The sequence below is a fragment of the Pelodiscus sinensis genome, chromosome 1, assembly GCF_049634645.1.
Source record: "Pelodiscus sinensis isolate JC-2024 chromosome 1, ASM4963464v1, whole genome shotgun sequence".
Taxonomy (NCBI): domain Eukaryota; kingdom Metazoa; phylum Chordata; order Testudines; family Trionychidae; genus Pelodiscus; species Pelodiscus sinensis.
Genome location: NC_134711.1, coordinates 97059010 through 97083689, shown reverse-complemented (window position 1 = coordinate 97083689; position 24680 = coordinate 97059010). Strand labels below are relative to the sequence as shown.

At 44.5% G+C, this 24680-nt stretch overlaps 1 protein-coding gene across 2 annotated transcripts in view; it reads right to left on the bottom strand.

The window, feature by feature from the left end:
* Positions 1 to 24680, bottom strand: part of NUAK1 (NUAK family kinase 1) — a 69184-nt gene that overhangs the window by 7479 nt on the left and 37025 nt on the right. For both annotated transcript variants that reach the window (XM_025178936.2, XM_075938501.1), the window contains exons 3-5: positions 13469 to 13620; positions 11888 to 11953; positions 99 to 218 (exon numbers count right to left, since the gene is read on the bottom strand). In XM_025178936.2, the coding sequence (XP_025034721.2) occupies positions 99 to 218; positions 11888 to 11953; positions 13469 to 13620 (338 nt within the window). The remainder of the gene's footprint in view (positions 1 to 98; positions 219 to 11887; positions 11954 to 13468; positions 13621 to 24680) is intronic.

The following is a 24680-nucleotide window of genomic DNA, read 5'->3' as shown; positions in this document are numbered from 1 at the left end:
ATATCATCAGGACAGAATATTCATGCTTGTTATTACCAAATACAAGTCGTATAACTGCTATCAATGTAAAATTAATTTTCATTTTACTTCCCCCTTACCTCTGGGCCTCGATAGGGTCTTCCATTAACAATTTCTGGGGAAGCATACAGTGGGCTCCCACAAAAGGTCTGCAGAAACTTGTCTTTGTGATAGAGGTTGGAGAGCCCAAAGTCTGCAATCTGTAAAGACAAAAAGGGGTCTATAGTACTGACATTTACCTTATGAAAAGATAGGGATGGAGTAAGATCTACTGGTTAAATCTTCAGGATGAGGCATCAAAACTCTTGGTTTCTATTACAGCTCAGACACTGGGTCCCTGTGCAGCCATTCGTAAGTCATTTAAACTTGGATACCTCACCTATCTTTGCAAGGGTAACTGGAAGAAATTGAACCTTACTGTCTTCTGATTGCCCTGCACCATGTGTAGTCATTTACACCAGTGCAAGGTAAAGTGTTCCTCTTCTGATGTGGTTGCACTAGTATAAATGCCTACACAAAGTGCAAGCAAACCAAGAGTCAGGCCCTTAGAACTCAATAGGAGCCATGTGGCAGTGGTGTCCTAGGGACTCAGGGCAGAGGGAAGTGGCATCTGAAGTCATCTGGAGCTAAATGTTCAATAGGCATTGATCTATTATGCCACTATGGATTTGAATAGTCAACCACAATGGAAGTCCATTCCTATTTGGGAGCAAGGATCTGAACTGCTGCATTCCTAAATTTCCCAGCACAGACAAAACTCCCCTTGAGATTGTTGGGACATTCATTTATCTCTTCTAGTCTCTGCTCTTGTTCTTATCAAACAAAAGTTGAAGATTGTGACAATGTGGCTTACAAACTCTTACATCCCTTGGATTTTCATTGTTTTTCTCCAGCACAAGGCAACAAAATTAATAATTTTATCTTGTTTTTTACTCAAATGTCTGCATCATAGAGATCTCCTTTTTTTAATGAATGTACATGATTGACGTAAACATGGTGGATCACAAAACTTACAAATGGTGGTATGCATAGTTGCTTTCTTTGCAGTTACTCCAGAACTGCCCTGAGCCACACTATAGCTTCTATAGCTTCTAGCACAGTCAAGTTCTCCCTTCATAGGACAAATCCTACTCATTTACTATTATGGTTTCAATGGGATTATCATACGAGTCAGGGGTGTGGCTTCCTCTCAGACTTTGTGGGGACAGTAGCTTGCTGATCCATATGGGTATGTCTACACTACCCCGCTAGTTCGAACTAGCGGGGTAATGTATGCATACCGAACTTGCTAATGAAGCCCGGGATTTGAATTTCCCGGGCTTCATTAGCATAAAGCCGGCGCCGCCATTTTTAAAAACCGGCTAGTGCGAACCCCGTGCCGCGCGGCTACACGCGGCACGGGCTAGATAGTTCGAACTACGTAGCCATTCCGAACTATCTGTACTCCTCGTTCCACGAATGGCTATGTAGTTCGAACTATCTAGCCCGTGCCGCGTGTAGCCGCGCGGCACGGGGTTCGCACTAGCCGGCTTTTAAAAATGGCGGCGCCGGCTTTATGCTAATGAAGCCCGGGAAATTCAAATCCCGGGCTTCATTAGCAAGTTCGGTATGCATACATTACCCCGCTAGTTCGAACTAGCGGGGTAGTGTAGACATACCCTATGAGATTTGGGGTGCAGAAGAGAGGAGATTACCATCTAGGATTATGTTGCTAAGAATTACATCACTGGGTCTTTGCTGTGTTTAAATGCAGTGCCGTAACTAGCTAATTTTGTGCCTGAGGCAAGAATATAAAATTGTGCCCCCTCATGTTTATATATTCATAGTAGTTATTTTGTAAAAAAAAAAAAGGGAAAATACACAAATAACAGTAATAATAATAATAACACAACATTTATTTATTATAGTTATGAGATCTGCATAAGCAATACATTAATACATATATAAATATAATTATAAAATATCACCATGTCAGGTACTATTAGGTATTTGTTTATAATTGTACCTTGCACACTTTTAATGAGGCAAACTCATCAATAATTGCGTTGAAATTAATATTATTCGCTAGCTCTTGTTTGTCAAGAGGCTCCCAGCCTGACACCCCCACGTCACCCCCTGCACCTCTGCCCCTGTGCAGGGCAATCTGATCCCCTTCTCCCCCAGCCCCGCATCTGGGAACTGCGCTAGGACACCTTAAGGTGGCGCTTGGCATGGCTGAGCTGGTGCCTGGTCTCCCACGCTGCTCAGAAGCAGCTGACACGCTGGGTGACTGCCAGGGCTGGTGACCACTGGATCGCAGAGCAGCAACGTGCAGCCTGACATGTAAACTGCGGGCTGGCCGATGCTAATGGGCGGGGGAGGGAAGTGGCGCGGTCTTAAAATAAGTAGCTGTCTTAACATAATTAGTTTTCTATATTATTTTTCTGCGCCCCCTCAGCTATGTTATGGCCCTGTTTAAATGCCTCATGCCTGTTCTGCCAGCAGGAGAGAGTTTAGTGTGTACCTGGAGTGGGAGCTGATCAACACACAGAACAATGGCTAGCCAGTAACACAAAGAGGGTAAAAAGAATGATGAGAAGACATGAGGTTAGTGTTGACAACTTATATCATAGTTCCTACCATGACAATAGATGGCTTAAAAGTTATCAGAACAATACATTGGTTTGCCCCCGTTTTTGCTTCTTTATGATGTTTTATAAAGGAAGCTCCCAACGTATTTTTCAGACCATAAACAAAAATATGAAAAAGGAAGGAGTTTTCTGTTGAATGTTTTTGTTAAAACTACATAAATGCATGCCTTTCCTACCATGAAGAACTGATGATATCACAAAAGACTAAAAAGCAAAAGCAGAGAAGGGGACCAGGGTTTTTATTTTTTCAGTGTTTAAGACTTTTTGTCATTGTTTCCTCTGGCTAGATCCAATGTCTAATCAGAACTTGGAGAAAAGGATGTCCTTATTAAACATTTTTGACATCCCTTACCCTTTTGCCTATCTTTGAGATACCTTGTACATGCCCCCCAAAAATACTGTGTGTCAAAACTAGGGAATGCCAGACTAAAAACCAAAAATAAGCAGCTTCCAGATTTTCTTTGTGTGTCATAAAGAGAAAAAAATTAGGGGCTATCTCAATTTTTTGCTTAAATCCTTAGTCACCTTTAAAATCATATCTATCCCATTTCAAGTTCCCACCTCTAATATTTTGCAGGGGTATGTGTCTCTGCACCATGCAGATATTTGCAGCTCCTAAGGAGCTGCAAATGAACAGAAGGATTTCTGTTCATTAATAGTACTTTATCCCATTCCAGTATAATTATAACTTGAATTTACTCAATATAGCATCTACTACATTAGAAATATGCTGTAGCCACTTCAAGCCTTAAGTAAGTGTTTTGTAAAAATCTTCAGTGTCTGGTTGGAACGCCACTGAATGGGGTGTACTTCTACAATTTGCAGACATGTTCTGCTGGCTCAAATTGCACTTAATTGCCCTAAATTCCACTTTTTTATCAAGTCACCCTGACTGACTTGCAGGAAGTTGGTTTTAAGTCTGATGAAGTGTGCCCTGTCAATCAGAAGAAGAGTGGAACCAATTCAATGTTAAAACTTTCCTGCTAGTCCCTGAGCTTCAGTTTAGTTCAGGATGCAGTTAAGACAGGGGCAGACACCGCACAGTATGCTTCATTAAGAAAATACATTCCCTTAAGGCCATGGAATGTATAAAATGTGCGTATATGTACACTGACACATGCAGGGATACACATACCACTTTTCATACCAAGGAACTCCTAGACTTGGGCATTCATGTTTTCATTTTGGCCATTCAGGAAAAGGGGTATTTATATTATAATCCACTCCCATACTCACAGACTGATACTTATCAGCTTTTCCCATAAAAGCTGTTGTGCCTCCTTCCCCCCCCCCCCCCCCAAACAAGATTAATAGAAGCCAAGATTACTTCATGTTCTTGGCACTTAAATGGAACTAAAGCATTAAGTCAAAAAACCTTCAAAATTGGGAGGTGCTGGAAACAAGCTTTTATTCCCTTTAGCTACAGTAGTTTCATGTTTACTATTTACTACAATAACCTAGATGCAATTTATTGGTTGGTTATAAGTTTGGACTGTAAATTTAATCATGTGTGCATTTATTTAAAGAACGTGAGCAAGGGCTTCAGCAGGTGTAAAATAGCAAGGCTCCACTGACTTCAACGGAACTATGCTGATTTACTTCTCATCGGGATCTGGCTTTGTATTTCAGTGCAGACTGAAAATATATTTGGTACATTAAAGCAGATGAATGACCGAAGAATTTACATGCTAGGGGTAACATTTTCAAAAATGACATGTATCTGCTGTGATAAAGTGAGCAAATCCCCTATTCTGCATATATGTAACACCCTCCTGGGGCCATGGGGGGGGGGGGGGTTACCAGAAATTATTCTAGTTTGTTTCCACTGTAAAGCCCAAAAGAAGATGCAGTCAGCAACTCCTTGTTGCTACTCCACTTATTTTTCTTTCCTGCTGTCACTTTGTTTCATTTTAAGTTTACTATATCAATAGGAGTTTTGGTGCTCCCTTAGCCCTGCTGTCTTTCTAGCTATTTATTACACAGGCACAGCTGGAGTGTGACTGCCAAAGAGGGTGGCCTCCTTTTTACTGGTACAAAGGCATTGGTGGAATTCATGAGCTCAGGGGAACAGCAGAAGAGATAGCTGATTGGGAAGATCTATATGTTGGTTGCAGAATATTAGAAACACTGTGTGTGAGGCTTTGTTGTTTACTGGACCAACTTTAGCTTGAGATTTGTCTCTCACCAACAAGACAAAGCTGAAGAAGAGCTCTGCGTAGCTCAAAAGTCTGTCTTACCAATGGAAGTTGGTCCAACCAAAGATAGATCCTCATAAGGTGGGTGAGGTCAGATGATATACTCAGCTTTTCAGGCCACATCTAGACTGCAAGCCTCTTTTGAAAAAGAGCGTCTAGACTACAATCGGTACTTTCAAAAAAGCAAGCTGCTTTTTTGGAAGAGAGTACCCAGGCAGTCTGGATGCTCTCTTTCGAAAAAGTACAATTTGCATTACATAGCGCCTTTTTTCGCAAGAGCACTTTCGAAAAAAGGCGTTCTTCCTTGTAAAACAAGGTTTTCTGCAGTCAAAAAAACTGACGCGTTCTTTCGATTTACTTTTGAAAGAACGCAGCAGCAGTCTAGTCGCAGGGGAAGTTTTTTAGAAAAAAAGCCAGTTTTTTTCAAAAAAAAAACCTGTAGTCTAGACACACCCCCAGTTCCCAGCATTCCACACAAACGTTTCAAATCCATGAGAACTGGAGGAGCTGCAGTGAGGAGGAGGGAGCTCTATTATTTGGACCAAGCTCTGAAACCTAAAGTACTAATAAGGTCATTTTAAAGTAAATTGTATTGCTGGCAGCTAGGAAGTGAGTCAGAATAGGGAGTGGCTAATATTTGTTGCAGGATCCCACGCTTCATTATCACACAAGTTAAAATGAATATTGTTTTATGTATATTACACTGTGTGCAATGCGATAAAGATTGTAAAGTTTTTTCAACCTAGCAGACTGTGCTGACATGGGGAGTCCTGGGGAGGAGAGAGGATCAACTCATGGGATTCTACCCCATTTTTCAGCTCCAGGATACAGATAATCAATATTAGAACCCTTTTCAGTTTGGGCAGGTGACTCTTCCAGAGGCAGGGAAGTTCAGCGGTCAGTTTGACTGTAACACTTTGGTGAAACCAAATCTGACAGATTTCATCACTATCAGGTTCCCTACTTGGTTTAAAACAATGTTATTTCCTAACATAACAGGCTATCCATACTTGTTCTGATTTACTGGTACTGCGGTAGTGTCTATGTGGCAGGGCGGGGTGGCCGCCCTACACAGGTAACGGGGAATTAAAGCAGCCCTCAGAAAGGCTGCACAGAACCTTGACAAATGGGAAGAGGGCTTATTGAGACAGCCAATAAGGAGGAGGCTTGTGGAGCAGCCAATCAGGGCCAGGGAGGGCCAATAAAGAAGGGCTGTTCAGCAGAGTAGAGGGAGAAGGACTGATTGCAGAGAGGAACATCTCAGAGAGAGAGCAGGGCTAGGTAGGGTCAGGGGAACAAGAAGGAACTCCAGCCTGACTGGCTGCCAAAATGAAAGCCCTGATACAGAGGCAGAGAAGGTGCTAGGGCTATAGGGAAGTGGCCCAGGGAAACAGGCAGCAGAGATTGTTGGGACAGTAGGTGGCTGTTGCTTATTGGGTCCCTGGGTCAGGACCCAGAATAGAAGGTAGACCTATGTTCCACATCCCCCTTAGCAGCCCACTTGCCAATGAGGAGAGTGGCTGATCCAGACTGCAGTTTGCCCCTGAGGCGAGGGGCTGGACCTTGGAATGCAGTTGGCTGTTGAGGCAAGTGGCAGGCCTGAGGATTGCCAATCCCGCAGAAGAAGGGAAGATAACAGAGTGAGGTTCTCTGCTAAATCAAACTGACCAAGAAACCAGTTATGCAGACAATTGCTCCAAAAAATGCAACATAATAGCGAGTGCTTAAGGACCTTAAGTACTTAGGTATATGACTGCAATGGTCAGTTCTGAGCCAAAAATAGTATGGTTGTTTTTCTTGACTTCCAAGGGATCTAAGCATACAATCCATCTCATGAGTGACTGAAACAAGACATCATTTATGATTTAATATAGACCAGCTCCCCCCACTTCAGAGAGCGCTCAAGAAATGGTTCTTAAGGAACAACACTACCACAGAAAGTCCTTTGGTAATCGAACCACGTAACTTGAACCAGAGTCCCTTGCACTCTGGGGCCTGTGGAACAGTGGGGATCTTCCCTACGGTCTGCATTCCAATGGTGGCACGTTTGTCAACCTTTAACGATTGACTCTTCCTATTTGTTGTACTTGGCTCTGAAATTTCCAGAGATGTCACTGGCTAATTAAATTAAAAAATCCAATTATCTCTTTGCACACTGTTCACCTACCTCATGACTTAAATTTTTCAGATCAAATTTAAGGATGGTTCCAAAATTGGCAGGGTATCAAGTAAAAAGGATAGGACAAAATGGCGAAATGATCTGAGAGGGTAATTTCTAATAGATAAAGTATTCTTTACTTCTTGTCTTGAATAGCACAGTGGGGTGCTACTGTACATTGTTCTGGTTTCTTATTTAGCTGTTAACATAATGGATGAATAGTGCAATTGTGTAATCTGTGCTATATGTGCCATTGGTTATGTGAAAAGTTTATATTTTGCCTCCCAGAGTCTGTCCACACAACATGCTTATTTTGAAATAAGCTATTTCAGAATTTATTTTGACGAAATAGCTTATTTTGAAATAGCACATCTATACTACAGGGAAGCCTCAAAATTAGTCTGAGGAAGGGTTCCCTAATGTGGACATGTTACCTCAATTTAGAGACCAAAGAGGCACTGGAGAGTAATTACTCCAAATGGCTCTGGGGAGGAGCTCTTTTGAAATAGCAGCAGTGGAGCATCCACACTACTTCTATTCCAAAATAGCTATTTCGGAATAAACATTATTCCTTGTGCAATGAGGTTTATAGATTTCGAAATAAGCCATCCGTTATTTCAAAATTATTTCGAAATAACAGAATTGCTGTGTAGACACTCGCACTGATATTTAGAAACAACATCAGTTATTTCAAAATAACTGTGCTGTGTAGATGCACCCCCAGGGAACAACATGGTTCCTTTTCATATACATTTCTTACAATCAATTAGTAAAATTTATGGAGTGTTTTTGGATCTACTGGCAAAATAAAAAATATAAATACAAGTTCATGAGGATAGGTGTCTTTAAAGGATAGAAGACAGTAAGTCTCATCTCATTTCAGCAGATGTATTTCCACTGAACATTCAAAAGCAACAGCCCCTTCCTAAAGCCCCAAATTGCACATTTCTCTCTTTTTTCTGTATAAATATTTTCAGAATCAGGGCCTGTTATAGTTACTCAACTGAAAATAAATAATTTACAGATCCAGATGTGTTTCCTTGCCAACAAACACTGTTTATGAAACAGAAAAAAAGAGAGAAATAAAACCCTATGTTACTAACAGAGAAACCACAATAACACATTCTAACCCCAAAGTATCAAGGCAAATACTGGCTGTCTGTTTAACATCAAGTACTGGAAGTAGTTCTCAATGTGGTAGGTAAGATACACAAAAAAGCCTTACTCAGAGGAATCCAAATTCAGACACCATTGATAGTGGGAACTATGAAATATAAACTGTACTTCCAAATCCCAATCCTTATACCTCAGGAGCTTCTTTGTTTAATATAGGCATCATGAGAAAGTAAGACAGCTTATAGCCACCTGTGTGTATAATCACGTCCAGGCATATTTGCACATACAGAGATGTGCATTACTTTTAGCAAAGGAATGAGAGAGGAAGAATTGGAAATATGCAAAATTCAGTTTAGCCTATCATGTATGTATTTAATCTAACAAAGGGGGTCCCTGAGAAAAGTCTATAAATACTCCAAGTTATTCTTTACTGGGAGCTATAGGAAATGTGTATTTATTAAAAATTCATCAGCTACTTATGTTTCATCAGGTATTCCATGAACACAAAATTTACGTTAAAAACCCACTGCAGTATTTGACACATCTAGATCCCCAGGGTGAAATCCTGGCTATACTAAAGTGAATGCAAGTCTTGCTGTTGTCACTAGTGGAGCTAGCCTTTCACCCCCATCCAACCAGCCCTTTTCCACAAGAGCAATCCTGATTTATATCCATCAAAGTCAAGAGGACAATTATTGTGGGTGAGGAATTGCAGAATCTGGCCCTTGTTTGCTTTCTGACTAGCACCTATCCACTTTCTAATAATTGTACCAAACATTTTAGTATCTGAAAAAAAAATCTGTGTTTTTGAAATGCTTTGATCATACTGAGTTTGGGTATTATTCTCACTGGGGTATAAATCAGGATTACGTCCCTTGAAATCAGAAGAGTCGAAGTGGTATAAAACAGACATAAAAAGAGAATCAGGCCTTTTGTCTTGGTGCAATTTCCTGCAAGCTTGAGAAAATGCATGTGATGAACACAGCCTACCCCATGTAACAAATTCCCCAAATTCTTCTTCTCTCTCAAGAAATCTGTGATTATCTGGGAAGATAGTTTTGTACGTGATGCTGAAATAGAGGTCATTCTGCACACAGAAGCCTGAACCACATGCAATGTCCTGGAAAGGCTATTATTTGTTTTCAGCGCTATTAAAAGGTGTGTTGGGGCTGCCAGCATTGATGACACTGTTGGCACATAAGGGAGAGATTCACACTAGCACTACAGCCTTGACGTTAACAACAAAAGTTCAAGTATCGCATAGGATGTGGCCGCTGTAAAATGCTATTTTTAGAAACTGCATATTGATATGCTTTAATCCACCACTTGATCCAAGGTAGCTTGTCATCAGTTTTACACAGATGGCAACTACCATATATTATTTTCTATTTCCACTGTGCGTGAATTTAGGATCTCTTTAGTATGAAGCACAAAAGGTAGCGCAGGGAGCACCATGACTATCAATGGAGACAGAAGACAGAGAACTGACAAAGACAAAACTTAGGCTGTTGGGACAGTTGGCTGTGTAGATTGCTTGTTTTCTGATTGCGTTGCATTGTTAATTAAGCCATAAACCATAACAGCCAGTGGGCAGCATCTATCCTCTGCCTTTCTGTTGGTTCACACACCAAACCAATCTACGCTGCATTAGGAAGGGATGATAATGGTACGCCCAATGAGTGTGAAGTGACACCAAGCTGAAGGTGTAAAAGGGTCACCGAGTAGGAACTTTAGCTTCATTAATCTCCCAGAACTGCATTATTTTTCTGGTGTTATGGCTATTAATAATATTAGTATAGAATAAGAAGGACGAGGAGGAGGAGGAGGAGGAGGAGGTCATTCCCATGCTTTCACTGAGAATTACTGACATAGATATGACATCACCGATAGCCAATCAGAAAGCTACATTTGTGTCTGGCGTTTTAAAGCCATTTCCTAATGAAGCACATATGCTTTGCTAAGTTTATTTTGAAACTCTATTTGCTTATTTTCCAGACATGATCAAAAGGCCATTCGGAGTGTTCAGTAGGAGGCACTTGAACCTTCTAGGCCTAGAAAATTTTTTCGAGTCTTAGCAGCTGCCAGCAATAATACCATTGGTAATGTAAGATGTGCTGCTTGAAACACTCTGTCTTTCCCTGGCAAATTAATATGACTTTGGGAACTGAGCCCCTTGGGTGGCAAGAAGAGTTTTCCCTCCAAAATTATCCAGAACTCCATATTGAACTAACCATACATGGTGTTTTCTCACCTCAACTTCCCACCCATGGGCAGCTGGTAATCTAGGCAAGGGAAGGTATTGCCTTCCCAATATTGCCTACACTGCCCAGCTACCCTGGGGCCAGAGAAGGCTGGGACTGTGCAACCTGGCAGCCCCATCCCCAGGGGCAGATGAGAGTTTTGCGGGGCCCAGGGCAGCACAATTTTGCAGGGCCTCCCCTTTGGAGACAAAACAGAAAAAAGGTGTCAAATGCGCAAACTGAAGGCTATTTTTCATATTAAATGTGAATTGGGTAAATTTGATAGAAACTTAATTTAGTTGGATAATTTTTATTTGAATTATATTGTAATTCATTCTTAAACACAATTCTACATCAATAATTAAACATTTTAATTTGTATTTAAGTCTACTATAGCTGTCTAGCTCTTTTGGCAGCACATTCTTCAATTATGTCAGTAAAGTCCATTTCTTTACACAGGTCATTTTCAATCGATATAATCGAAAGACCTACAAATCGCTCCTGACTCACAGTAGATTCTCTTTGGCTGCCCATGGCTGGTATTTGCCAGGCAGCGTTGGGTGTTCCACAGCCAGGCAGCATTGGGACCTGCGGGGCCAGGTGGAGTGTGAGTGTTGAGACTTGGGGGGGGGGACGTGTGGGTGTTGAGGCTTGGGGGGGCAGGCAGCGTTGGGTGTTGGGGGGAGGCAGCATGTGGCTGTTGGGACTTGGGGGGGCAGGCAGCATGTGGTTACTCGGGTTGGGGGGCAGGCAGCGTGTGGAGGATGGCGCACAGATGGGCCATACAGAGGACTCATCAGACAGGCCAAAATTACCATTTCAGCCTCTCGAACAGCTCCTGGCTGGGCGGGGGCAGCTGGCAACTCCTCCTGCTCCCAGGGACATGTTGGGGGAGGGGGCGCTGTCTGTGGAGCTGGATCGCACTGCGCCCACGAGTGGGGGGAGGTGGGGACTGGTGGGAGGAGATGGGGTCTCCCTGGAGGGCGGGTCCCTCTACCCCCGGGCACAGCGGGAAAGGGGTCTGGGCTCCCCCCGGGGGATAAACCACACTACCCCCAGCCTCTCTCTGGGCGGGGCAGGAAGGCGGAGCAACGGGATACCCTGGCAATGAGCCGCCGCCGTGCACGCCACTGGCTAATGGATCCGCTTGTGGACTCGCAGCGAAAGGCAACAGGTAAGGGCAGCAGCAGCAGATATACGTCAGGGCAGGTGGGGCTGGCGCAGGGCCCTGGGCAGCCGTCCCGCTCGCCCTGCCCTACATCCGCCACTACCCATCCCTCAGCTGGGTTTGGGTAGGGATTGGGGGTTAAGGTTGTGAAGGGGCATGGTCTTGGGGAAGGAGTGTGGCTTTGGGTAGAAGGGGCAGAACTTCAGCTGTCTTCCCCAAGCTGGGCCTTCACCTGCCGCCCATGTTCCCACCCATTCATTTACTTGCCAGTTGCTGTTGCTATAAGCGTGGATTTTATCACGCTTAGATAAAAATTGCTATGGAACTTCCAAATCCATTTAGAGAAGAGGAAAGAATCTTACCTTAATGTTAAAATTGTCATCAAGAAGGATGTTTTCCAGTTTTAGGTCCCTATGGACAACACCGTTCTAAAATGGAAAAAAAATGGGGGGGGGGTATTGCACAGGTTAAATAATTGAATCCTGAGGGTGGTCTGTGTATCTATATTTCGGGACTGAGTTTGCTGTCCTAACACTCACAGCCCAGTGACTAGTGACAGGAGATGTTAGTCACTTGCTGTGTGGTTAAGAGAAGAATGACTGGAATCTGTCCTCCCACAAAGCCAGTAAAACAGCAGGGGGATTCTTTTCGGAACTTAATTCCAACTCCTATCCTCCCCCCACTGTGTGAAAGCAATATATTCTTCCCAGGCACCAGAATACAATATCTGTCAATGACATTAGTTCTTAGAAAAGCCCTAATTCCTCTAGTGTGCAGCCATTTGGGCAATGGGAATTATAACACTAAAAGACTGCTACAGCCTGTAAATGTTAGAGATGGAAATTAACAAGCAGAATTTAAATCACAGCATCTTGTTCCAAAAGTTCTCAAAACTAACCATGCTCAGAAGGCTGTAATGGATTTTCTGTACTGCACAATGAGATCTCAGAAAGCCTCCCTTACCGCACAGAATTCAAAGAGAAATTAACATGTTTTAAAACTTCGAATGAAAATCTGTGCAAGCTGCTTTTTGGCTTTAGTCTGGTACAAATTTTGGCTCTCTATCTATATGACCCGTCGGTTGGGGCACTGGCTTAGAAGACCCAATGTCAATTCCTTGCTCTGTCATGGACTTTCTGTGAGACCCTGGGCAAGACACTTAACTTCTTTGTGCCTTAGTTGCCTATCTGTAAAAACTGGTATGACAATGCTTCCGTACTTCAAGCAGCACTGCTGGGATAAAAGCAACACCCTCTGAAATGTAATGAACGTAACATCCCTACAATTGCATCAGTCACAGGGCACACATGGACAACCACAGCCTATAAGGGAGCATGAAGAGCCCATGAAGTTAATCAGCCAGATGTTTGTTTTTTATGGCTTAAATTGTCCTTCGGAAGCATGCCATGAAGAATAAAGACAAGAGCAAGGGGAGTCCTTCTGATGCCCCTATGATATCTGGAAGAGTTACTTTTGGATAACTTTAGATGGCACCAGGGGAAGTACTCTCACTTTATTCACCTCTCGGAAGAGTTCCCTTGTACTGAAATTGCACATGTACACCTCTGCTCTGCTTTTTTTAATTGTCCCTTATTCTTCCATCAAGAATTCTTCAGAATTCAAATTACAGGATAACTATCCGTCCTTTTCTATGACTCTGTCATCTACAGAAAGCTAATGAGGTATTCTGTTAAATAAGGAGAATATTTTCAAAGGTTGAAATGAGAGCTAGATTTGGTGGAAACAGGCCCACATAATATTATGGCCTTTAGTCTCTAACCCTGGATGGTGAATGCTTGTGATACCTTTCTGTATGCTTAAAATACTGCACCTGCACCCTGCCACTTCAGCAGCTGAATCTTTTTACCTCACTTTTTCTTTTAAGCATTAGAGTCACTGTTAAATCCTCAAATAGCTCCTTTAACACCAAATGCTGTGCTCACCTTGTGACAGTAATGTACAGCGGAGACAATCTGCCGGAAGAAGTGTCTTGTCTCCCTCTCGCTCAGCCTCCGCCTCTCACTGATGTAATCGTACAACTCCCCTTTGCTTGCATACTCCATGATGATCACAATCTTATCTTTATTTTCAAATACTGCAGAAGCAAAAAAATTAAAAAAGAACGGTTCGTTTGATAGATTTAAAATTAGTACTTAAAAGAGGGGAGAGAATACAAATGATTCAGTGTGTTTGAGGCACCCTCCCTGGAGCACAGAGATTTTCAATATACTGCCCCCAACACGCTTGGCAAAGGTATAGACTAGTCAAGTGCATTGGTTCTCATCTGGAAGGTCACAACCCTAAGGGGGTCATTGTGATGGGGCGGCAGAGCCCCACACTTGCAGCTCCCCCCTCCTTTCGGGGGATGAGCGGCAGGACACAGCGCGGTGCCAGCCGTCGCCCCGCGCAGCCGTGCCGAAGCGGCCGGTCGGCGCATGCACCGGCGGCGCCGCACAACGGGCCAGTTCACCCTGGGTTGCTGGGCAACCATACACAGCCCCAGCTGATGGGGCCGGCACGTGTAAGGCCAGCCAGGGAGACGTGGGCGGCTGCAGCACCACACAAGGTGCTGCCTCGCCCTGGTTTGCCGGGCAACCACCCGCTGCCCCAGACGTGAGCAGCGTGTTTGGGGCTGTGCAGGGAGGCGTGGCGAACGATGCGGGACATCACCTGCTGGCCGCGGGTCAGGTGATGTCAATGGGGATGTCACAGGGCATCCCAGGGCAGAGGTCGGGAATATAAGAGGGAGAAGGGAGGAACCATGGGGGGGAGACAAAGACGTGGAAGGGGAGGAAGAGAATAGGTGAAGGAGGGAAGGAGGACCTATGAAGGGAGTGGAACCGGAAGAGTCTGGGGAGAAAGGAAGCCTGGACAAAGAGGGGCATGGCGAATCTCAGACGCCGGAGGGAGAATGCCCAACGGAGGTGGAGACAGGTGAGCCAAGAGCGAGAGGAAGTGGCCCAGGACAGAGCTAGGGAGGTAAGCCCGCGGACTGGTGAGTTAAGGGGTAACGCCCCACCAGTCAGGTCACACGAGGGAGTCGTGACTCTCCCTTGACCTTAGGGCCCTAGGTTGGGACTCGGAAAGAGGGCGGGCCCGAGTCCCCCTTCCCCTCATCCAAGACACACTATCCTGGGTAACGGGAGCAGCATTTGTAGCGACTGATAGGGAAGTAGCCCTGTAAGTCCTGACAGGGCCAGTGACTAGAGGCTCAGACTGGAGAGGCTATTTCACAGTCATGGACAGAGCAAGGGAAAGAGGATTGTAACTACCCTCACTGTCTCTACAGCTGGGGGTATGTCTACACTGCAACGCTATTTTGGGATACTGCAGTATCTCAAAATAGCCATCCTGTGTCGTCACAGCAAACCCGTTATTTGGGCTCGCTATTCCGTCCCTGTAAACTTCATTCTACAAGGAATAAGGGACATTTCGGAATAGCACTTTATTCTTATTTCGAGTTATGGTGCTGTGCAGACACACTCCCATGTGGGAGGGGGATCCTGACATTGTAATGAGGGCTTAAAAAAATCCACTAGGCTCTATGAGTCTGAGGCTTTGTCTACACTTAACAGGTTAAAGCAGTATTGTGGCTCCCAGCATTACAGCATGGATCACACTGGTGCTTTACAGCACTGTGACTTGCTGTGCAGGGAAAGGGGGTAGGGGTCCCTCACACTTCTGAGCCAGAAAGTTACAGCACTATAAAGTACCAATATAGAGCAAAGTACTAGCGCTAAGAATTCAGGAGTTCTAAGCCCAGGTCTGACAATGACTTTCTATATCCTTGGGAAATGCACTTAACCAATCTGCATGATAGACATTGCACATTTTTTGAAGAACTTAAATTATCTGGCATGCTAGAGAAAAAAGGCAGAACTTGAAATGCAAGTGATAAGCCTACATCTTAATGCCTGGACATCTTTTGTGAGCCAATAATGCACCAGATTCAACCCCTGCCTAAGTTATCTTTTCAAATGCTTATCCAAACAAACCATGTAACTCCAGGAACTGCCTAGGGAAAGAGGCTGGTTCACAGGGTTGGGAGTTGGCAACCCTGCATTATAATTCCAAGTCTGACCTAAGTTTCATTGTGGCCTTGAGCATTTGCATAGAGACGAATTCTCAACTCACTGGCACTGATGTAAATCTCAGAATAACTCCACTAAAGACAGTAGCAATACCCACCTCAGGGGGGTGTCAGAAAGATTAGTGACTGCTTGCAGTGAAGCAGTGTAAAGCACTCATCACTACTATGATTATTCAAAAAATACAGATAACTTAAGACACACAAATTAAGTATTAGTTGAACAATTACAAAGATTAGGTCTGAGCTCTTTGCTGCAGGCATAATGAAAGGATCTGTGATAAAGGCAAAGGTGCTTAATGTTCTACACTTGTTCATATTATAAATCATTACTGCTATTAAGTATCACTTTATTCAGTTACAGCAAACAGCAAACTTTTCCCTACTACACTACTGTGTAGTCACAGTACTGCTAAACAGCATATTAAGATAAAAGGGCCTGATTTAGGAATGTTTACAGATACCCAGTTAAATGGTTACCCAGTACCTGCAAGCAGTCCTCTGCCTGTAGCCCAGCCATGGTCAGAGGGCTGCTCCAGCCCCACTGGGTCCCCTGCCTAGGGTTGCCAGCTCCCAGCCCATGCAGGCTAGGAGCTGCGGCATCAGCCCCTGTAGAAGGCCAGAAGCCATGGTGTCAGCTCCTGCGTGGGGTGGGGCGGACTGGGAGCAACCCCTGCCTGTAGCAGGAGTTGCTCTAGCCTGACCCCAGCAAGGAGGCTGGAGTGGCCTCCTTGCCCACCTCCTTTAATCATTTAAACACTGTGTTAGCACTGCATTTTACCATTTAACCAATTAAATGGGATTTTACATCCTGAGCCTGATTCTGTTTCCCTGCACAATGTGTCACCATTTGCACCAGCGCAAAAGGAGTGTAAAACCATTCTAATTTGGCAATCAGAGTTCTGCAAACAGGGTTCTATTTATTTCAATAGTAATACACTCCAGACCCTTCAGTCACACTATCTATCAATATGTGGCCTTCCTGGTCTGAAAGAAGTTTTTCGTAACCATGAGTCATAATATGCTTAGATATGTGACTGCTGGATATGTGATTTTATAAATCAAACAATACATAAATAGCCAGTTAGGTCTTAAATGTGCCAAATTCATGAACAATTATTTTACTGCCTATATTTACCATAAATATTTCAGATGTTTGATGTTTTTCATTAGATTTGAAAACAGGCACGCTAGCACACATTTAAAGGCCACTTCAAAGAGGTTTTGAAGTTATATTGTTAACTTTTGTTAGATACATTACAGTAGTGAGTTGGGGCCCATTGCACTATGAGCTGTACAAACACAAACAGAAAAAGCCCTGGCTCTTGTCTTAAAGATCTCACAGTCACAAAGAAACACATTCCTCTCACTTGTTTAAATTGGTGAAATTAATAGAACAATGCCAATTTTCCTCAGCTGAAGCGCTAGCCTTAAGGGTTTATGTATAGTGTACAACAAATATTGTAATTTAGCAACTGTAATACTTTAGCATAGTAGAGGAGTCTGAGATGTCTGTAGGGAGTTTCATTTATTTACTGTTGCCTATCCTTCTGCCAGGAAAAGGTTATGCCTGTGACTGAATTTACTATAACAATTCTACATATTCATTATTATTATTTAATTGTGTGTGTGTGTGTGTACTATTCTGAACTTCAATGGGAGGGCTAGCTGCTCAGCACATATAGTTCTTCCCCCTCCAGCTCTCACACCTACAGCTCCTGTATGGGTGGGGAGGGAGAGAAGGAGGAGTACTGGCTATCAAATATTTGTGATTGCCTTGAAACTCAACATTTTGTAAAAGCATATGCATGGCCATTAATAAGAATGCCAGAAAGCTTATCTTCATGGAAATAAAAGTTTACACAAGGACAACACTGTGCCTTTAATGACCAGCTCTGTATTGGGTGTGAGTTAGGAGCTGTCATCCAGCATTGAAACGTTACCACAGGGATTCTGGCTGACCCAGCTAGGACTCCTCATGGGGCCTTTGAGCAGGTGGAAACAGGAGTGCTGCTCTGCCACCCTTCAAAAGTGTCCTGTGTGCAATTCTCTCTCAGTCCATTCAGCTCCCCTAGCTGGTACTGAACAAGCAGGTGGACACATTTCTGCTTTCACCCATTCTTCCCTACCTCCTCTGGGTGAATGCCACCAACACTAGCTTTAAGCAATGCCTATGTTGGCCACCCTGCAAGTGGGTGTTTGTGCTGTCTCTTGTGCACCTGTGCAGAGCCAACTGCAGTCTGGCCCATATGTTCCCTGACATGACTGCTCCTTCAGAACTCAGTCCAGCAAAGTACTGTGCTGTGTGCTATCAACTGCCATTGACTCCATTGGGAGTTCATGAAAACTAAACATTTAAACTAACAAAAAAGGCTGTGGCGAGTTTCAAATTGCCACACAGTTTGGGCTGCTGTATAATATTTCCTCTGACTCTGAAAATCTACTGTACACACAGGAAACACTGTACCTGGCCTGGATAAACACAGGTCCCTTTAGAATGTATTGAATTTCTTTTTGTTTCATTCTATGGAGGCAAGAAAAAACATGCTGGCTGTGAAATTTCCTCCAAAGTAACAAGGTTGCAGGGGGGTCTTCCAAGCCAGTGAAATTCTGGAGCAGGACAACTAGAATGTTGTCTTCTAACGTGGCTATTAGTGTTTTAAGGAGCATACTTCAACTTTTGCAGCTCAGCGTGAAGCTGCAGTTCCCAAAACACACATAGTTTTCATTCTTGGGCTTTGTCTCTTGTCCCCTCACACCTTGTCATTGAATTTTACAAGCCAAAGCCTCTGCAGTTCTTTCTAAATCCCCATAGGCTTCAGCCAAATGGCTCTGATAAAAGGGAAGGGAAACTGCCAGATAAAATTGGCCGCTGACTTGTCTGCTGGCCTTACAGTACCCTGAAGCATAGACTTCTGCCAGTGATTACATCCTACATGTATCCTCATTAACAATAACCTTCGGAAACTGGAAGAACTGTCTCTGGATGGATTATACCACAATATCCTCTCCAGAAATGACAGACTGGAGATGAGTCAACATAATATGTGTTCTATATAAAAGTGTTCTGACACACTATTGATAAAGCATTAATGAGTGCACTCATATCTCCAAGCACAGAGACAGTTGCTAACTAATCACTATTCAGCTCAGGAAGGGGGGAAAGAATCATTCTTTATGCTTAGATAATAAACTAAGAATACATTAATTCAACATTTTGAATCAGAAGTAAAGTCAGTTCACAAACTGCTATTGAACTGTGGACCAGGTTTTATTATCAGAGGGGTAGCCGTGTTAGTCTGAATCGGCATAAACAACGAGAAGTCCTGTGGCACCTTATAGACTAACAGATTTATTGGAACATAAGCTTTCGTGGGCAAAGACCACTTTGTCAGATGCATGTGTGACAGACTGATAGTCTCTGGAGACGACTCAACATAATATGTGTTCTATATAAAAGTGTTCTGACACACTATTGATAAAGCATTAATGAGGGCACTCATATCACTAAGCACAGACAGTTGCTAACTAATCACTATTCAGCCCAGGAAGGTTTATTGTCTACCAGATGTACAATTAAACTGGCTAAATTCACCACTCGTATAAGCGGGCCAAGATCCATTGATCTCCATGAAGTTTCACTCACAACAAGAGTGAATTCCACACATGCATGTGCAGGGACACAATTAGGGTTGATGAATCCCAATGGGCTTGCAACTTTGTTCTGACTAATAATATTGAGTCTAACAGATTGTTGTGCATATATGCTAATTGAGGACCAGCAGCTCTGAGAAGGGGGACGGTTTGTACCTGCACTCCCTCCAGAAAATGTTGTGGGGACTCCTTTGTGAGCAGGTAGCTGGTGTGCATTTGAAGGGCATGCACAGGGCTCTGGTCCCTCTTCCAGCTTTCTGTTCTTGGGACAGCTTGCACACCAAAGGGTATTAGCAAACAATATGCTGAGCTCAGGAAAGTGTTAGCGATGACACAGGGGCACAAGTGGAGAGACTCCTTTTGCCTCTTCTAACGCTCTGGACACTCTCCACTCATGTCATAAAAACGGTTTGATGCTACTAAACATGTTAACTTCCCTATGTCTCATGCTTGACGAGAGCATTCTTTTGATAAATGGATTTACTGAAGTTGTGACTTAGCAACTCGACCATTTCAGCTTTGTCAAATTCTTTATATTAAGGTTGTAAAAACCCATTTAATTGGGTAACCAGTTAATCTTCCACATTCCTACTTTATATTCAGAAATTTCTAATTCCATGACCAAATTTCCCTCTGGTCTAAAATTTAACATTTAGTTTGAGTCTCAGTCCAAGAATATTTCCCCATAATTACCTAGAAACAAACATAGAGAGCATTCAGAAAGGCATGTTATTTTAGATATTTCTATTGTTTTCTAACAAGCAGGCCCTATATTTTAAAAGCTATATTTGGGGAATACTAAAACTCTACTATGAATGTTTGCATTTGGGGGAAAGCATATTACAGGCAGTCCCCGGGTTACGTACAAGATAGGGACTGTAGGTTTGTTCTTAAGTTGAATCTGTATGTAAGTCGGAACTGGCGTCCAGATTCAGCCGCTGCTGAAACTGACCGCCAGTTCTGACTTACATACAGATTCAACTTAAGAACCCCAAGCTTCCCCAAGTCAGCTGCTGCTGAAACTGATGAGCGCTGATTCCAGGAAGCCTGGGGCAGAGCAACTCTGCCTCGGGCTTCCTGTAGTCAGCGCTGGTCAGTTTCAGCAGCGGCTGACTTGGGGACGCCTGGGGCAGAGCAACTGGGGTGCTGCTGGGTTGCTCCAGTAGCACCCCTCGGCGCTACTGGACCAACCCAGCAGCACCCCAGCTGCTCTGCCCCAGGTGTCCTGATTCAGCCACTGCTGAAACTGACCAGCAGTGGCTGAATCAGGACCTGGGGCAGAGCAGCTGGGATGCTGCCGGGTTGGTCCAGTAGTGCCCAGAGCGGGTGCTGCAGGACCAATCCGCAGCACCCCAGCTGCTCTGCTCCAGGGTCCAAAACAAAAGCCTGGTCTGCTGGGGGGGAGGAGGGCACACTATTCGCGCCCCGCCCCCCAGCAGACCAGGGACACGGGGAGCAGAGCAGCAGCGGCAGCGGGGTGCCGCGCCTCTGAGGCTTTGCTCTGGCAAAGTCTCAGAGGCGCGGGACCCCTCCCCCCGCGGCTGTGGCTTCAGTCCCGGTGCCTGTGGTCTGCTGGGGACGGTCCCCAGCAGACCACAGGCACCGGGTCTCAAGCGGCAGCAGCGGCGGTTCCCGCGCTTCTGAGGCTTTGCTCTGGCAAAGCCTCAGAAGTGCGGGAACCCGCCCGGTGCCCCTGGTCTGCTGGAGACGGTCTCCAGCAGACCAGGGGCACCGGAGCAGCTTACGAACGGGGCTTTCTCGCCCCGGAGCTCGCAGGTAGCAATCCGCTACCTCGACCTCCGGGGCGAGAAAGCCCCGTTCGTAAGTGCGGATCCGACGTAAGTCGTATCCGCGTAAGTCGGGGACTGCCTGTAGATCCAATCAGTATACGAGCATATCAGTGCCTAGCATCTCAGATTGATTGTGTTGTCTCCTCAAGGTTGCATTGATAAATGGTATTTTTCTCCATGGAGGAGACTTTTCATACGGTATGTCTACACTGCCACTCTAGTTCGAACTAGCGTGGCTAATGTAGGCATTCGAACTTGCAAATGAAGCCCGGGATTTAAATATCCCAGGCTTCATTTGCATGTTCCCGGGTGCCGCCATTTTTAAATGCCCCGTAGTTCGAACTACCTGCCCGTGGCTACATGCGGCACGGACTAGGTAGTTCGAATTAAAGCTCCTAATTCGAACTACCGTTATTCCTCCTGCAAACAATGAGGAGTAACGTTAGTTCGGACTAAGGGCTTTAGTCCAAAATAACACGTCCCGGTGCACACTTCCTGGTTTGAATCAGCTGTGATTCGAACTAGTGCGCCGGTGAGATCATGTTAATGAAGCGCAGGATATTTAAATCCCCACTTCATTAATTACTTCGGTCATCTCCATTTGCATCCCTAGTCCGAACTAGGGATGCAGTGTAAATGTACCCTGACTTAGCTTCTATCATGTCAGTGTATCTCAACATAAAACAGAATGACACAGAAAAGGCAGCAGCACCTCTCTCCACTATGGCAACAGTGCCTCAAGAACTCTCTACTGCAACATGGAGGAAACCCTTCAAGCACAGATTCTATGACATACAGACCTTTTCATCCCACCTTCATGCATCCTTGGCCCCATACGCAACAAATCCTAATTCACACATTGGCCCCTCACCTCCGTACTCTCCCTCCCTCCCCCGCACGCAGATGCAGATTTCAATCCTCTAATTTCTATATAAAAATTAATACCAATTTTACAACAATCACCAACGTAAGTCACCCAATTGCTTATGTTCTCAAGAACATTACAGAAAAGCCTAACACATCCTTGGCCCATACCCTATTTGCAGTCCGCTCCTGTACTCTATTGCTTACATACACCAATACACAGTCCTATATACAGGCAGTCCCCGAGTTACGCGGATCCGACTTATGTCGGATCCGCACTTACGAACGGGGCTTTCTCGTCCCGGAGCTCGCAGGCAGCGGGACCGCCCAGAGCGCAGCGGTCCTGTCACCTCGACCTCCGGGGCGAGAAAAGCTGCTCCGGATGCCCCTGGTCTGCTGGGGACCGTCTCCAGCAGACCAGGGACACCTGGAGCAAAGCCGGGGAGGCGGAGGGGTCCCGCGCCTCCGAGGCTTTGCCAGAGCAAAGCCTCAGAGGCACGGCATCCCGCCGCTGCTGCCGCTTTGCTCCCCGTGTCCCTGGTCTGCTGGGGGGGGGGGGGGCAGCTAGTGCGCCCTCCCCCCCTGCAGACCAAGCTTTTGTTGTGGACCCTGGGGTAGAGCAGCTGGGGTGCTGCCAGGTTGGTCCTGCAGGGACCTACCTGGCAGCCCAGCTGTTCTGTCCCAGGCTCGAGATTCAGCCGCTGTTGAAACTGATCAGTGGCTGATTCCAGGAAGCTGGGGGCAGAGCAATTCCAGGAAGCTGGGGGCAGAGCAATTCTGCCTCCAGCTTCCGGTAGTCAGCCCCTGGTCAGTTTCAGCAGCAGCGGCTGAATCTGGAGCTAGTTCCGACTTACATACAAATTCAACTTAAGAACAAACCTATAGTCCCTATCTTGTATGTAACCCGGGGATTGCCTGTAGTATAATGAAAGCCACACCAATCCTACAATAATCACCAAAACACCTGAACACATTATCAATACACAGGAGTGTATATTGGTTACTCAGGATGAAGGTGGAGATGCTGGTAGAAAGGACGTAGCTAGACTTAGAAGGAGTAATGAGTGGAGTGGAAATACATGACTTTGCTGCTTATTTCCTTAGGTTCACATGCAATCTGAATGTAGAGATAAAGGTCCATCATTAAAGATTCATGGAATGTAGTGATTCTATGTCAATGTCCATCTATATATTTACATGCATCTTCAAACATGATACAACACAGTGCGTGTGTGCTGAACACCCACACCAAATGTAGTTCTGAAATATATGCCCCAAGAAAATAACGTGATTGTGATTTGGGGGAAGGAAAGGGGCATTAACTAAGTGCTGGATATATTTACTGTAAATAATAACGAGGTAATAAATATGATACCCTGTTAACATCTAGGCTGTGACTTGCAAGCTGATGATGAACTGATTGCCCCTGCATAGCTTCTGTGAATGTTTTGTGCACATTGTGTTTTCGCTGTGTTTGATTTATTATCTGCCATCCTGAAGCTCACTCCACCTCTGAAGTGCTTCTGCATCTCTGCTGCAGCTGGCAATTTCAGGGAACTGGGTTTAGCCAGGAGAGGCTAGTTCACGAAAGGCTGTCCTAGACTGCTCCTCAACTGCTGATGGGGGATAAAGGAGCATGTAAGGTTATTTATGCATATGAGCAGTGGGAGAGCTTTTTGAAGGAACCAGTGTGAGCTCTGTAAACTGATCAAGAGCAAGAAACAGGGAGCTGTCAATATTAACAGATGGACTATGGAGATAGGCTGTCAATAAGAAATCAAGAGAGATGATTTGTACAGAGAGAAGTGAGGAACCCAGTTATTATACGACATGAAGAAGAAATACTTGTTTTAATTTGAGCCATTGACTTTGTGGGGTGATGTTGAGAGAGATGTAGCAAGGCCCCAGAAAATGAAGGAGGGAGCACCACCGTAACATATATTAGCAGGTGGAAGGAAAGCCACAGTAATCTATCAGGGTATGTCTACACTACCCCGCTAGTTCGAACTAGCGGGGTAATGTATGCATACCGCACTTGCTAATGAAGCCCGGGATTTGAATGTGCTACAGTAATGTAAAGGGTGCTACAGTAATGTAAAGGTGAGTCTACACTGCATCCTAAACTCAAATTAAGATACGCAACTTATTCAAAATAGCTTAATATGGTGCATTTACACAGCACCAAATTTCAAAATAACATGCTATTTCAAGCCATTCCTTATCCCGCATGCAATCAGGTTTACTGGGATGGTGAAATAGCACGCCCATTATTTAAAAAAAATATTTTGAAATAAGAGGCGGCTTGTGTAGACATGGGATAGCTATGCAGTGTAGACATACCCTTTGAGAAAGGAGGTGAGATACTAGAATAATGTATCAAAAGGGGGCAGATGCACTGGAGTAACGTGAAAAGTGCAGGAAACTCACACTATGATAGTGTATCTATCAGGAGGTGGAGGGAGCACTGAACATAAGAATATAAGAACGGCCGTACTGGGTCATACACTGCAGTAATGTATGAGGAAGTAAGGAGAATTATTTTTCACTGAGCTATATCAGTTTTTCCACCCCAGAGACCTTTCCTAAAAGAGAAAAATTGTGTAAAATCAGCAAAGGATGATTTATGTTCAAATATTCAAATATGTGCTGCAGCTTCTCTTTCAGTTTTCCTGTTAATTCTAAGGAAAAGGTTTGTTTGCGTATTTGACTGTTAAAAAGAATAGCTCTATGCTTCTGAAACCAAATCCTTTGGCTTGGGAG